Source organism: Diceros bicornis, chromosome 14 (genome assembly GCF_020826845.1).
Source record: "Diceros bicornis minor isolate mBicDic1 chromosome 14, mDicBic1.mat.cur, whole genome shotgun sequence".
Lineage (NCBI taxonomy): Eukaryota > Metazoa > Chordata > Mammalia > Perissodactyla > Rhinocerotidae > Diceros > Diceros bicornis.
Window position 1 is genome coordinate 28,122,290 of NC_080753.1, and position 16,026 is coordinate 28,138,315.

Below are 16,026 nucleotides of genomic sequence, written 5' to 3' on the forward strand. Positions count from 1 at the left end.
CTGTGGAGAGAAGGCCTCAGGCCCACACCGGCGAGTGGGGCCTTCCGACCCAGCCGCGCCCCACTGCTCTGGGAATCCCAGCGCCTCTGCCTCTTGCTGTCCATCCCAGGTGGCAGAACCGGGTCCAGCTGATCCGAGCCGTGAGTAGTGGAAAACACTTAATCCAGGCCGAGGAATATGTTCTTATATTTATCTTTGACTCTAGCTGTATCTGATGTTCCGGGAACTGACTTCAAACAGAATCTCGAGGCGCAGGTCAAGGCCTGGCTGCCAAAGTCAAGGCCCAGAGGGCGAGGCTTTCCGGGTCCAGCCTCAGGCTCTTGGCCTCCCCCGGCCCCTCCCCCGGCACAGAGGCGGGTCCTGGTGGGCGCGGAAGAGGAGGCTCCATCACGGCCAACCTTAGACTGAGGCTGAGGAGGGGCTGCGGGGCATTTTCTGGAGACGTGTCTACGCGCGCAGGCCTGGGAGACGCCACAGCGCTGCGACCCAGGCCCGGAAGGGCCAGGCTGGGGCAGGGTGGGGCCTGGCGGGGAGGGCGGCCGCCTGAGAGGTGCCTCAACTCGCCGCTCGCTCCCAGGGCAGGGAACAGAGCCCCGCACACAGCAGGCGCCTACTCAGTGCCGGTGGCATAGAAGCCCGAGGAGCTCGGGCCGCCCTCTCAGTGTGGTGGAGGAGGCTTCTAGACTCGGGTCTGGCTCAGCCGTGTGGTCACGACGGGCTAGGGATGGGGAGGGCGCTGGCGCGTGGCTTAGGTGGCTGACTCGCCGTGGCCAGGCCCGGCGGGAGCCAGAGGAGGGTGGGAGAGGGCCCGTGCACCGACCCTGCCTAGGCCTAACGGCCCTCACTGGGAAACGGAGGCGGCCCCTCCGGGCACTGGGGTCGCCCCCACACGGCTCCCCAGGAGATGTGGAGTCTGTTTCTGGACTGAGACCTCTTGCAAGCCTCTAGGGGGGCGGTGGTGTCTTTTTTGCACTTGTCCCTCCCCACCCCCGCCCCGCATAGACCCTTCTCAAACGGATGCCCCTTGGTTCACAGAATCCTCTCCCTCCTCCAGTATGGAGACCCTTGAGGAGGGTGGGGAGTCGGGGGCGGGCACAAATGGAGACGCCACGGCCGGGACCATCTCTGGCTGTCACTCCCAGAGGTTCCCAGCATCTGGAGCCGCGTCCCCACGCCCGCCACGCACGCGCGCGCACACACACACACACACACAGAGACACACACGCTCTCACAGACACACACACCCGCGCGCAGACCCCGCCCGCGGCCCCGCCCCGGCCCCTGCGGGCGCCCCCTCCGGCGCTCGCGGGCGGGTCAAGAAGCCCGCCCCGGGTGGCGGGAGGCGAACGCTTCGGGCAGATTTGATTTTCCCGCAGCCCGGGCGCCCCGGAGCCGGAGCCCGAGCCGAGAAGGTGGCGCTCGCAGCCGCGTCCCCAGCCCCGCCGCCGCCCGCGCCGAGACCCAGCGAGAGGCGGCGCAGCCCCGGCGCTCCGGCCACCCCCGCCCTCCCGCGCCCATCCGGCTCCCCACGCCCCTCTCCCTCCCCTGCACCCCTTCTGCCCCCGCCCGTAGCTGCACGCCCCTCTCCCCGCGTCCCTCTCCACGACTCCGCGCGTCCCTCCTTGTGCCCTCTCCTCGCGCCCCACCGCCTCTCCTCGCTGCGCCCCAGCTCCCTGGGCACCTCGCCCCTCTCCGCTGGGCCCCCAGCCTCCTCGTCGCGTCACCCACACCCCCTGCTCTATCCGCGGCCCCCGCGCCCTCCACCCCCCTTCCCTCTCTCACTTCCCACGCCCCCTCTTCGCGCTCCTCTCTCCTCCCTTTGCCGCCCAGCCCCGGCTCCGGAGTTGGGGGAGAGCCCAGGGTTTCCGTTGCTCCGGAGGAGGCGTGAATCGCGCAGGGATTGACTAATTTGGGGTGGGGGGCGCGGCGGGCGATGGAACAGCCCGAGGACATGGCGTCGCTGAGCGAGTTCGACTCCTTGGCGGGCAGCATCCCCGCCACCAAGGTGGAGATCACCGTGTCCTGCAGGTGAGCCGCCCGCTGGCCGGGTCCCCCTGCCCCGCCCCTGAAGCCGGGGCACCGCGGCCCCTGCCGCTTCGACCCTGCACATCCGCGCGCCCCATTCCAGAGGGTCCTCGCTTCCAGGACGACCCCCGGGCCTGTCCGGCAAGAGCCCCTGCCTAGCCGCTGGTGGCGACGGCGGAATGGGAAGCCAGGCTTGGGGTCGTATCCCAGAAAGTTTGCACTCTGGGCTGTTGCTGCGAGGAGCTATGAAGACACAGGAACAGGGGTCCAGGCGCCCGAGTGGGGAGAGTGGGGTAGTGAAAGGCTGTACCAGGGTCCTCGCACAGGCTATTTCTCATGAGCCCCTCCCCAAATCGAGAAAGGAGTGATTTGCCCCATCCCTCCCACGCGTGCCCGGCCTCTGCCTCCTGCGCCCTCCTTTCCTCTCTCCTCCCCCTCCTTTGCCCCGACACCCTCATCCTCCCCTCCCCCACGCAGCCACCGTCCTCGACCCCAGGATTCTAAAGCCTTCTTTTACCTCCAACAACAAAACTGACTCTTGAAAAAGGATCAGACTGACCCATTCCTAGCGAGGTGCAGATAACTGATAACAACTTGAAGTGGCACATTAAAACAGTAACTTGGGTACAAAATCTTAAGCTGAAGGGCCAGAACACTGAGTGTGGACTTTGAGAGTCCAGCATGGGAGAGGGAGAGTGTTTTTACGGGCTACCACCCCCAAATCCTCAGTCAGGCCACACAGGCTTTGGGGGTAACTTCTCCATCTAAGAGCTGGGTCTGGCCCAGGTTCTCCTATCTGAGGGGAAAGCTGCCCCAGGCAGTAAGGAGGTCCAGGTGGAGAAGGGGGTTTTTCCCTAGTGCAGTCACCCTGTGGCTGGCCCAGGGTCACTGCCTTGCTGGGACTGTGAGGGGCACTGTGACCCAGGCATAGCCCACCTTGAGGTTCCTCTGAGATGTCATTCTCCCTGCCCCAAATGACCAACAGCATTTCCGGAGTTCTGGCTGTGCCCTTGTTCCTAATTGCCCACCCATCCTCTTCCAGGCCCCTCTTTGGTCAGACCCTTCGCCCACCCCCATGGCCCCCAACCCTGTATTCCAAAGGTGTGGCATTTGGGAGGTGTAGAGAGAGCCAGAGGAGCTGGGCTGGGCCTTGAGAGAGGGAGGAGTTCGGGGGGATTTGACAGTGAGTGGGAGTGAGCGCTGATGAGGTGGAATGTAGCTGCCCCAGTGCTCCAGGCCCTTCCGGGGGCTTCTGTGACAACTCCCACATCTCCCCAGTGGTCCCACACACAGTGCTGTCAGAATTATCTCCCAGCGCCATTTGCATCTTGCCGGTACTCTGCTGGGAGGTTCCTGATGGCCCATTAGCTCCAGGCTCACCTCCTCAGCCATCAACAGCTGCCACAGCCGGCCCTCCCTTCTCCTGCGGGGCCCACGTCCCAGCGCCTGCCTGCCGCTCCCTCCCAGCCTTCAATCACGCCTGTGTCAGAACTGTCTGTGGATCCTTCCCACCTCCAAGCCTCTGAACGGCCCATTCCCCAACCAGATTTCCCCCCTCCTTCATCTCTGCCAGTTCATGTCCCTCCATCCTGAAAAGTCTGGCCTCGTGCTCCCCACTTCCAGGCATCCTTCTCACCATGAGACACCCAGCCTGAATCACTGTCTTCTCTGTCCCCTGGGTCCTGAGTACTCAGCTTGGGCCACAGGGTCACTCACACACTGAGCACTCAACCTCAGAAGACATCTCAGGTGTGTAGACTTCATCCCTCTTCCCCCAAAGCAACTCCATAAGCATTGGAGGGCAGGGATCCCCACCCTGACTCAGACCCACGAACCCTCTCCTCCAGTGGAGAGGAGAGGAGGGAGGGCACATGCATTGTGGCCTTGGAGTCAGACGCCTTGAAATGGAATCTGCTGCACCACTTGGGACAAATTTTAGCCTCGGTTTCTCTCATTTGTCAAGTGAGAATGATGAACCTGTATTCATTGAGAAACCTTACTCGCCGAGGTAGCGCACGTGCTTGGAAGAGTGGCGTGCAGCAGGTACTCGACAAATAGCGTAGGAGGAATTAACTTAGAGAGTAGAGGGTTGTGAAGCACCCAGCATAGCACTTTGCACTTGCTTGGCACACAGTAGGTGCTCAATAAATAGCTACGATGATTCCTGTAAGGCAGTGGCGCTTGTCCCCTTCTGTCTGCTCTCTAGAAGTGGAGGTGTCCAAAGGACTCAAACCTTTTGCTGAAGATGTACCTAGGCAATCTGAGTTCTTGTGGGATGTGGTTCTGGGATCGACCCTGGTGTGCATTCCCTCTCAGGGGACGTGATCCATCACCCCGAGGAGGGCCTGACCTCTGCTCCTGCTCTCCTGAAAGCCAGAGGGTGGGGAAGTGGGTAGAAAGGAAAGAGGGAGGAGGAGTCACCTGGAATGGAGGGGAGGCGAGAGAACAATCTGGATGGGCTTGAAATTGTAAATCCGTCTCTGTGCCTCAACCAGGTCCAACACTCTAGTTTCTAGAATAGAGAGAAAGAGAGGAGGAGGAGAGGAGGGGGAGGAGGATGGGGACAAGGGAGAGCTGCACAGAATAGCTTTCTCCAGCATATTCTACGCTCCATGGTCACCAGTTAATGAGAGTCAGGTCCTGCTCCCCTGCATCCCGTGGTCAGCACTGACTGGGACCCAGGAGAGGAGGCTATGGGTGCCCCTGCCCTGAGCATCTAGGTGACTCCTGCTGGTGGGTAGGGAACAGTAGGGCAGGCAGAGGGGATTGGTGGGGTGAGAACTCGAGGGGGCTTCAGAATGGGTGGCTCGGGTTGAGGGGGCCAATGTTTCAGTGAACTGGAAACCAGCATTCCTGGGGGCCAGTTCCCTTTCTTCCCTGCTCCTAAGGAAGGTCCTTGCCGTCTGCTGCAGCCCTAGGAGCTCTCTGCTCTTGCCAGGGGAGGACCTGACCCCCCACCATGTCTATACTAGTACACTCCCAGCTGAGCAAAGCTGCCTGGCACAGGGGCATGTCAGCCCCAGCACAGGGGCACAGCGGAGGCCCAGCCAAGCCTCCGCTGAAGGCAAATGACACTGTGGGATGGACATGTTCAGGCTCCTGCTTCAGGTAGGGTATCTCTTGGGCTTGTCTATGGTCTACTCCCAAACAATTGTTTTTACCAACTTTGGCAAACTCGGGGATGAAGATTACAGAGCCTCTGTAATCTTATAATTTCAATCTACAGCCTCTGCGCCTGTTGTTTGGCTCAGTGGTTAAGAACATGAGCTGTGGGATCTGTCTACCTGGGCTCAAATCTGAGCTCTGTCTTTGTGACCTTGGGTAAACTACTTAACCCATACCTCAGTTTCCTCATCTGTAAAGGAAACATAAGAATCCTTATCACAGTTAGAAGCATGAAGTGGGTTCATCCATGAGTAGTAATTTATGGTACCTATTATTTGACACCTGAAAGTAATTAAAAATTTGTCTCTGTAGCTGGGTTCAGGGTTCGTGTGGGTCCTGGAGATCTGATCCATCTAGAGATTTTTATTTTTCCCTTAGCTTTATTGAGATATATTTGACATATTGTGTACGTTTAGGGATTCTGAGGGGTTGTTTTGGGGGTGCGTAGGGTAGATGGTTTATGGAGCCAGAGACCAGCAGACATTGTAGCAAGTGTGAGCCACGAGCTTCTCCTTCCTCTGATAGTCTGTTCCAGACCTTTATTAGCCTCCCGCAGACCCAATCAAAACTCATCTGTCCCTGTCGCATTCCTCAGGCTCCACGGTTTTCCAGGTCTCTGCGTGTCGTCTGATGCAGGAATCTGGACCAGCGTCTTGGTTAGAAAGAGTAATTTGCATTTTTTATGTAACAGGAAACCTTTGCCCTTCCTCAGGGTCCTGCTGGAAGAAGCGGTGCATGATTCCACGTGGTGGGGCTCCAGAGACCCATGAGGAAGGCAAGGAGCGTGGAGGCCAGGGGCAGGCGGTTGCTCAGCCCTGTTGGAATCGCTCGAGCAGCTGCCCTCTCTTGCCAGCTGGTGTGGGGCTGGTGGGCAGCTGTTGCCTCTGCCCCCGAGATGTTGTTTCTGCTGTCTGTTCAGGTTGGCCTTTCGCTGCCCTGGGGCCTGAGAGGCAGCCTAGCTCAGAAAGGGGTGTGAATGGACTCTGACAGGCAGGGGGAGGGCGGCTCTGGGGAAGAGGGCCTGGGGCAGCGTGGCTGCTGTCAGAGCCAGTGCTGGGAAAAAGAGTCCATTCAGCCATTGAATATGCCAAGGCACTCTTTAGCGGAGCCAGGGGAATAATAACAGTGGGATTTATTGAGTGCTTACTACGTGCTAGGCACTTACATCTGTATTCGGCTGAACCATATGCCATTGCCTCTCCTCAACTGATTTTGACCTACTCAAATAGCAATTTGGTTCAAACTAGGATTATTATATTAGTTTCCAATTGCTGCGTAACACATTACCACAAACCTAGCGGCTTAAAACAACGGCCATGTATTATGTCACAGTTTCTGGAGGTCAGAAGCCCAGGCGCAGCGGACCTGGCTTCTCTGCTCAGGCTTTCTCCAGGCTGGAATTGAGGTGTCTGCAGGGGCTCTGATCTCATGTGAGGCTTGGAGTCCAAGCCAGCTCGTTTAGGTTTTTGGCAGAATTTGGTTCCTTGCAGCTGTAAGATTAAAGTTCTGTTTTCTTGCCAGTTGTCAGATTGAGGTGGCCCTTAGCTTCTCGAGGCCACCCTCAGGTCCTAGCCACGTGGGCCTCTCACAGCATGGCAGCCGACTTCCTCAAAGCCGGCAGGAGACTCTCTCCCTAGTCTGCTACCGCACAGTCTTATATAAAGTAACAGGAGTGAGGATGCCATCGTATTTCCCAGGTCCCACCCACACTCAGAGGGAGAGGAGTGTGCAGGCTTTTACACCAGTGGGTAGGGATGTTGGGGACCGTCTTAGATTTCTGCCTACCACAATTACTGTATCTTTTTCACCTTACAACAATCCTATGAGTTAGATAGTGTATTTTCCTTTTTTGCTGATTAGGAAATCAGGGCTTGGAGAGATTAAGGGACCTGCCCAAGGTTACACAGTTAGTCTGTTTTGGAGAGGGGGATCCAAATCCAATTTCCTCAGACTTCAAAGCCTTGAGGGCTTCTTGAGGTTGAGGATTGGGGTCCCCATGAGAATCACGGCAGGGGCCTGACTACTAGCCGTGGTAGATGTGACCAAGAAGTAGGCGCTCTCTTTCCAGGGATGGGAGAGGCCATCCTTGCTCAGGGATGCCTCTGGCTCTGGGAGACAAACCCAGAGGAGTCCCCAGGGAGCAGAGACCAGAGAGAGTCATGGGATGGCAGCCAACCTTTCATGGCATCCAGACCATATGGTGGTAGCTTACCATCCCTCCTTTCCCAGCCCATAGTTCCCCCTGCTCAGACCCAAGGCCATGGCTGGAGATGAGCTACCATTGGGAAGAAAGGGTGAGGAGGAGATGAGGGGAATAAGGCTGGGAAACTTTGGGGCACAGAGGAATCAGGTTCAATTAGGAATGCTTTGGCTGAAGGTAACAGAAAATCTGATAGTGTATCAAACTCAAAATACATTTATTTTTCACAGATCACAATGAATCTGGAGGTAAGTTATCTCCGTGCTGGTTTGTCAGCTCACTTTGCCATCAAGGTCCAAGCTATCTTTCTACTCTGCCATCATCCAAGTGCTGGGCCTCATTGTTACAAAATGGCTGCCTTTATTCCAGTTATCACAACCACATCCAAAGACAAGAAGCAAGATAGAGGGCCAAAGGCCTTTCTTTGAAAAGTTCTTTTTATCTGGAAAGCATAATCCCTTCCAAAATCTCTCAGCAGGCTTCCCCTTCTATTTCAATGGCCAAAGCCAGGACTCATGTCTACCCCTAGACTAGTATATTAGTCAGCTTGGGCTGCCAAAACAAAATACCATAGACTGGGTGGCTTAAACAAGAGAAATTTATTTCTCACAGTTGTTGATGATGAAAGTCTGAGATCAGGGGGCCAGCATGGTCAAGTTCTGGTGAGGACTGTCTTCCTGGCTTCAGATGGCCACATTCTTGCTGCGTTCTCACATGGCAGAGAAAGAAAGAGAGATCAAGCTCTCTGGTGTCTCTTCTTAGAAGGGCTCTAATCCCATCATGAGGGCCCTACCCTCATGACCTGAAATAACCCTAATTACCTCCCAAAGGCCTCATCTCCGGATACCATCACCTTGGGGGTAGTGTTTCAATGTATAACTTTGGGGGGGTACACAATTCAGCCAGTAGCAACAAGGGACAGGAGCCTACCTTCTCTGACTTCAGGGGTCTCCATCAGGTACCTGGACCAACGTGGATCCTGTTAGCAGGAAGAGAGTGAGGAACGCTTTCTGGATGGACAGCTATGGTCTCTGCCACAAGGAGGCTTTGCAAGTGACCCATGGGCTGCCTGAGCTCCCTGGGGCTACAAGCAGCCTAGAGTTTGGCGTCTCTGAGGACTGGCTCTTCAGATTTTCCTGCAGTCAGTGGACAGCCAGTGTTAGGTGACTGGGGACTGATTTTCTGAGCACAGCTTGGCTGGACCCCTGACTACTTCTCTTCCTGCCAGTTTCCTGGGCAAGAAAAAAGACTTAGTGTGATTTCAAACATTACCAAGAGCCTCTGATCCCTAATATCACTCACCTCTGCTGTCCTAGCATAGTGCCTGAAAGTCCCAAGAGGAGAGCTTTATGCCTTCGGGTCTTGAAGAATCTTGGGCAGGACACTGAAAGTCAATGCAATTCCTAGCTTACCTTCTCTGAAACCTTGGCTGGGTCATTTAAGTTCTCCAAACTCAGTCTCTCCATCTGTAAAATGGGGGGAGATACTGGTCCTGTCCACCTCCTATAGGATTGTTGTGAAGACAGAAGAGATTATGTTTGTGAAGTTCTATATAAATTGGAATGTGCTAAATAAACTTAATAATGATAATAGGTACCAATAACTGAACACTACTGACACATTCATTTATTTGATAACTGATATTGATTGTCATTTGCTATTGAGAGTCTTCTCTGTGCCAAACACATTGCGAAGTGCTGAGGATATAGTGGTGAACAAGATAGACAAATTCCCTCCTCTCATAGAACTCACATTGGCAGGGGTGGGGGTGGGGTGTATAAACAAATATACACATTTTTTTATTAACCCAATAATGTCTGGGTAGAGATAAGTGTCCTGCAAGTAAGTTTGTGGTTGTTGACGATGCTTTAGACAGGAGGGGCAGACGACATTGAGCTGAGATCCAAAGGATGAGAAAGCCAGCTAAGGGAGGGTCTGGAGGGAGGGTGATTCAGATAGGGAGAACAGCAAGTGCAAAGGCCCTGTGGCAGAAAAGCCCTTTGTATGCTTGCAAAACTGCAAGGAGCCTAGTGTAGCTGGAGCAGTGTTTGAGATGGGGGAGTGGAGGAGGATGAGGTCAGAGAGGCAATGGGGGCTGCAGATCATAGCCTTGTGACCCATGCTAAGGAGTTTGATTTATTATTCTAACAGCAGTTGGGGAGGGGGTGTGTTAAACAGGAGTGATCTGTTTGGCCTTCTAAAAGAATTTCTCTGGTTACTGTGAAGAGAATGGACAGGTGGGGGATGGGGAGAGCCAGGAGTTGAGCACATTGCTAGGGAGGAGGCCACTTCAGTATCCAAGTGAGAGACAATGGTGATAGTGGTGTGGGGAAGAGTGGACAGATTTGAGATGTGTTTTTAGAATGGAAACCTTGAAGACTTGATGAATGGGCCAGGAAGGGGCACAAGGGACAGAAGAATGGAGCATGCTTCCTCCATTTCTATTTTAGGCTATTGCCTTCACAACTGTACAAGGCGGGTATGTGACCCCATGCACAGATGAGGAAACTGAGGTTAAATAGCTTGTCCAGGGTCACCGAATTACCATGTGGCCCCGTGGAGATTCTAGCTTGGAAGACTCTGAGGCCAGAGCTCACGCTCTCTTCCCTTGGCCTCGCAGCATGGGAGGGACGATTATTACAATAATTAGTGATAATAAAAATGCAAATAGCTCCAAGAAGGAGCGCTCTTTAAGCCCTATGAAATTGTTTTTTAGACCTTGGCGAGGTGGCTTGGCAGGGAGACAGTGCCTGCGGGTGAGGAACGGGATCTGAAAGGGGAGATGGGCGAGTGCCAGGGCTGAGTGCCACCGTCCCTCTCCTCCGCGGCTCCCTCCTCGCCTTCCCTGGGATTCCTTCTGCCTGTTAGGACTGGGCGCAGGGCAGGAGGACGTGGAAAGCCCTCTGTTCTTCTCTTCAGTTATGCCTTTGAGAGCAGCCCTCATGAGGCCGGGGGCAGGAAATGGAGGAAGGAGAATGTGAGGGGGCACTGCTGGCCAGGATGGGGCTTTGGAAGCCCCTGGGTTTGGGTAACGGAGATGCTCCCCGTGGCACCTCCAGATGGCTTGGGCTTCAGGGTGCAGCCTCAGGGCGCTCCCTGGCGAGCTGGGTGACACTGCGCACACCGCTCAGCCCAGCTGCCTGGCCTGTAGCGTGGGCGATGTGTGCCTCCCAGCATTGGTATGTATGGTGAATAGGGCGACACAGGTTAAGCACCCAACAAAGGATTGGGTGCAGATTCTATGCGTGATTAATGTCATCCCTCTCCCACCCTCTTTGCCTGCCTGAGGGGTTGGCCAGATGTTTGGTGTTGAATTGCTCCGTAGAGAAATGGGGTGTTGCTGGCGGGCCCCTCTGTGGGCCTCTTCAGGATTCCTGTTCCTCCCTGACGGTGGCTCACCTGTCCCCTGTTTGCGCGTGGGCGCTCCAGGTCCTGCTGCAGCCCAGCACTGGGGGCAGGGAGGGGAGAACATGGAGTATCCCTAGAAACCACTTCATTCTCCACAGGCCTTTACTGAGCACTTACTGTATGCAGGCACTGAATTGCAACTTACCATGTGCCAGACATGTTCTAACTGCTCTGCATATATGAACTCTGTTAATTCTCTGAAAACCCCTAGGAGAGGGCCGGCCCTGTGCTTAGCGGTTAAGTGCGCGCGCTCCGCTACTGGCGGCCCGGGTTCGGATCCCGGGCACGCACCGACACACCGCTTCTCTGGCCATGCTGAGGCCGCGTCCCACGTATGGCAACTAGAAGGATGTGCAACTATGACATACAACTATCTACTGGGGCTTTGGGGAAAAAAAGGAGGATTGGCAATAGATGTTAGCTCAGAGCCAGTCTTCCTCAGCAAAAAGAGGAGGATTAGCATGGATGTTACCTCAGGGCTGATCTTCCTCACACACACACACAAAAAAAAAACCCTAGGAGAGAGGGACTGTTGTTACCCCCATTTTACAGATGGGGATACTGAGGCACAGAGAGGCTAAGAGAGGTCATACAGCTAGTAAGCGGCAGGGCTGGGTTTTGGGCCCAGCAAGGAAACCCCAAGTCTGTGCTCTCCACACTTTTCACCTTTTGCTAGAGGGGGGAGGGATGCTGAGGGAGTGTTGTTAGGAAGAAGATAAAATATCTTTTCTTAACCTTTGTAGCCTCATGAGCGCCTTTGGGAATCTGATGAAAGCTCTCCAGAAGGAATGCATCCATATGTACCAATATGCCACAATTTGCTTACAGTTTCAGGGGGTCCATGGACCCCTGTTAAGGACCCCTGGTTCAGGGAAAGCTGAAGGCCAGCATTCTTAATGTGTTTCCTTCTATGCTGTAGGCAGTCATTGCTTAGTGCATCCAGGCAGCGTTCATGGGCTTTGTTTAGAGACAGCCAGGGATGTGTGATGGTCACTGCACCAGCAACTCAGCTCAGGAGCAAACGTGTCTCCCCCCTCAGACTGGGGCTCCCTGAGGGCAGGGCTGTGTCTCCCCTCAGACTAGGACTCCCTGAGGACAGGGCTGTGTCTCCCCTCAGACTGGGGCTCCCTGAGGGCAGGGCTGTGTCTCCCCTCAGACTGGGGCTCCCTGAGGGCAGGGCTGTGTCTCCCCTCAGACTGGGGCTCCCTGAGGGCAGGGCTGTGTCTCCTCTCAGACTGGGGCTCCCTGAGGGCAGGGCTGTGTCTCCCCTCAGACTGGGGCTCCCTGAGGGCAGGGCTGTGTCTCCCCTCAGACTGGGGCTCCCTGAGGGCAGGGCTGTGTCTCCCCTCAGACTGGGGCTCCCTGAGGCTGGGCTATGTCTCCCCTCAGACTGGGGCTCCCTGAGGGCAGGGCTGTGTCTCCCCTCAGACTGGGGCTCCCTGAGGGCAGGGCTGTGTCTCCCCTCAGACTGGGGCTCCCTGAGGGCAGGGCTGTGTCTCCCCTCAGACTGGGGCTCCCTGAGGCTGGGCTATGTCTCCCCTCAGACTGGGGCTCCCTGAGGGCAGGGCTGTGTCTCCCCTCAGACTGGGGCTCCCTGAGGGCAGGGCTGTGTCTCCCCTCAGACTGGGGCTCCCTGAGGCTGGGCTGTGTCTCCCCTCAGACTGGGGCTCCCTGAGGGCAGGGCTGTGTCTCCACCTCAGACTGGGGCTCCCTGAGGGCAGGGCTGTGTCTCCCCTCAGACTGGGGCTCCCTGAGGGCAGGGCTGTATCTCCCCCTCAGACTGGGGCTCCCTGGGGGTGGGACTGTGTCTCCCCTCAGACTGGGGCTCCCTGTGGGCGGGGCTGTGTCTCTTCCTCTCTCTGACTAGAGAGCCCCTGCTTCTTCTCCCGACTCTCTTAAGCCTCCCAGCTGGGAGAGTGTCATCTTCAGGTCCCCTCCTTTAGCACCAGCAAGGAGCTCTCATTTCGGCTTTCTAGTGCTTTCTTCCTTTGCTGGGGCCTTGGAGACTTCTGAGCTCACCGTGCAGTGCATGGTCATTCTCTCGCTGCCACTGGATTGGAAGTGGTTCCTTGAGGGAGAGCGGGGGGGGGGGGGGGGGGGGAAGGGGCCCTCGGCTCTGCTTCCCCAGCCTTGATTTAAGGAAAAAAACAAGCCAAGCTCCAGGCTGCCACATGGACAGCTGAAGGGTTTTGTGCTCTCTTGGAGAAAAAATATATTTTGCCTGTTGGAAAAGGTTTCTCTTTGAGCTCTCCAAAGATGGAAAGTGGAGAAAAAGCACTTATGGTCTGGTCTCTCTGTGCCCTTGTGGTTCGGGCCCTGCTTTGGGGTGGAAGACCTGATTCCCTCCCCCTTGGTCTCTTATTGGCTGTGTGCCTGTGGGCAAGTCACTCACCGTCTCTGAGCCTGGAGTCCTCAGTGGATCAGGGTGAGGATCATGTAAGAGCCTTCAAGTACTGCGCACGTGTATGTGGTATTTGGACAGCACAGAGTGTAGAAACACAATGTGTGTGGGGGGGGTGGAGTTTGTTTAAACATGGCTTCCGGGGCCTTGTCCAGACCTACAAAACCGGACTCCGGGAATGGGGCCCAAGAATCTGCCTTTTTACAAGTGAGGGCAGGGGCGAGTCCCAGGAACTGAGAGGCCTATTGCTCATGGGTGAAGGCACCATCTCAAGACCAAGAGGGCAGGCTCAGCGTCCCTGAGGCTTCTGTCAGGAGAGGCAGGTGGGGTGAGGCATGGTTGGGGACGAGTGTGGTTGGGGTAGGGAGCAGAGAGGGGCGTAGGGTACAGGGACCTAGGCAAAGGGGCAGAGGGTCCTCAAGGCTGAGAGGAGAGAGGAAGGGAGGCCAAGGAGGACCCTGAGGCTGGGGTGAGGTGGGGCTGCTGTCAGCCAGTGGGGGGACTCAACACGCACTTCACAATGGGGCGCTGGGAATGTATGTGTTGAGGATGGGCTTCCTCAGACCAGTGAGAGTGGAGGTGGCTTGTGTCACCCATCCCATCCCATCTCCCCTTTGTCACCAAGTGAGCCTGAGCATCCACTAGGAGACTCACTGCTCTGCTCAGCACCAGGCTGATGATGACTGACCCATGTGACGAGCCCCACTATGTCCAAGTGCTCCACAGCAGTCCTAAGAGAGGAACTGTTTTTAGCCTCACTTTACAGATGGGGAAACTGAGGCACAGGGAAGGCAAGTAACTTGTCCAGACCTGGGATGTGAACCCATGCACTTAACCATTAGGCTCTACAGCTATGAGGAAGTATAGGGGCTGGCCCTGAGCGTGACCAGGCACCATGCTGGAGGGGAGACCAGAGCCTCACTCACCTGTCTGGCCATTCCTTTTGGTCTTCCTTCCTCCATCCAATTTGCCAGGCGCCTGCTCTGAGTCAGGTGCTGGGCTGGCTGGCGTCAGAGGTGGGGTCCCTGCCCTCAAGGAGTGCACAGCCGGTGTGAAAGACAGATGCACCCCTGCTTTTGCAGCCCAGGGTGTGCTAAGTACAGTTATGGGGTCCTACAAGTCAGAGGGTTGCACAGAACAGGCCAGAGAGAGCTCAGGGGAGGGGAGAGGAGGTGGTGGTTCGTCAGTGTCTGTCCAGGGAAGGCAAAATGAAAGAGGAAGGATAGGAATGGGTCTGGAAGGTCGTCTCAGCAGAGTGGAGGGAAGAGGGTTTGTATTACCCTCGGGTGCTGTGGCCAGGATGACCCATGCCCCAGGGCTCAGTGAGAGTCCTGAGGTCACTGGGCAGGGAGCCACTGAAGCAAGATGGCTGGATTCTATTTCTTAGTCCAGCTGTGTGCCTCTCACCCAGCTGGGAGGGCAAGTGGGGCCAAGAAAAGCCTCTTCTGCTTCTCTTTGAAGGTAAGAACCCATCTCTTCCTCTCTCTCTCACACACACACACACACACACACACACACACACACACACACACACACATATCTAGGCTAAAATTCACGGTCTCACTCTATTTCTCAATAGCCTAGATATGACTAAACCTGAGTTCCAGACCCAAACTTGGAGGAGACCCAGACCTTTGAGAAGTCAATTGACCTCTCTCTGAGTCTCACATTCCTGATTTATGAAGGAATTGGAAAAGGTGACCTCTGAGGTCCCTTCCAGCTTGAACATTCTAGGATTTTATGTAATTATAGAATTTCATTATAGAATTCAAAGATAACCCCCAGCACTTGCTTTAGTAGAGTAGTCCAACCCCCCCACCCCCCCAACCCTCTTCATTACTTTCCAGCTCCTTACCGTGCCTCAAGTTCCACCACTGTAGAGTCATCTTTGGTGTTAAGGCATTTTGTCCTTTCTTTAAGTCAAGACAGACGCTCCTGCCCCTAAACCTAGCACATGGAGGAGAAGGTCAGCTCAGCTATAGATCAGCCCACCTCGGTGTGGACGAGCATATATAAAAGTGGTATCTTACCTGTAGCCCCTGCTGTCTACTTTTCAGAGCCGCCTTGTGTATCATTTCATCTGACGCTCACTGCAGTGGGCTGGGAGGTTTATCAGATAGTTTCCAAAGTGACCGCTGGCTGGGAGCAGGTCTGGTGGAGGTGTGGTGGGGGCCAGCAGAGGGGTTGTGTGCCTGTGGGGTCATGGAGGGCTAGCTGGGGGTGGCTGCCTTTGGGGAGAGGCCCCTGAATGAAGAGACTGGAACGGAGGATGGGGATCTGGGGATCCCTCTCTCGGAGACATCTCTGGGAATCTGCTCAGGGCCCAGAGCTGGGGTGATTCATGAACACCATCTGGGGCCTCCCCAGGCAGCAGGAGATGCCATGTGCTGGCACCAGGTTGCTGCTGCATCCATCTGTCTGTCTGTCAGTTGGTCTTTGGCTCTCACCTCCGCATGGGGGCATGGGCAGTGGGATTGACTGTGGGGTCAAGTTGCCCAGACAGGCTGTCACTCCTGATGGCTTTGGTGATGGTGACCCAAGGTAAAGCCTCCTTCTAGATCTTTCTGACTCTGCCACTGCTTGCTATGGGGTGTGGCCACTCCTTGCCCCTCCCTGGGCCTCAGTCTCCCCCTCCTCAAGGAGAAGGTAGAACAGATGATCCTAAGGGTTCCATCCAGCTCTGACATTGGGGGTTGGCTGTCAGGAAGCCACGCAGACCAGAGTCCATTGTTTCTCCTCTTTGGGAAAGGGGTTCAGGGAGCAGAGGGGTCCATGGGGGAGTGTGGGAGTGGAGGGGGGAGGTGAGAAGACCCCTGGGGACATCTGG

General features: G+C 55.8%; 1 protein-coding gene across 2 annotated transcripts in view; it reads left to right on the forward strand.

The window, feature by feature from the left end:
• The first annotated feature begins 1,387 nt into the window (after window positions 1–1,387).
• Window positions 1,388–16,026, forward strand: part of CPNE5 (copine 5) — a 91,340-nt gene continuing 76,701 nt past the window's right edge. For both annotated transcript variants that reach the window (XM_058554482.1, XM_058554483.1), the window contains exon 1: window positions 1,388–2,028. In XM_058554482.1, the coding sequence (XP_058410465.1) occupies window positions 1,934–2,028 (95 nt within the window). In that variant the 5' untranslated portion in view covers window positions 1,388–1,933. The remainder of the gene's footprint in view (window positions 2,029–16,026) is intronic.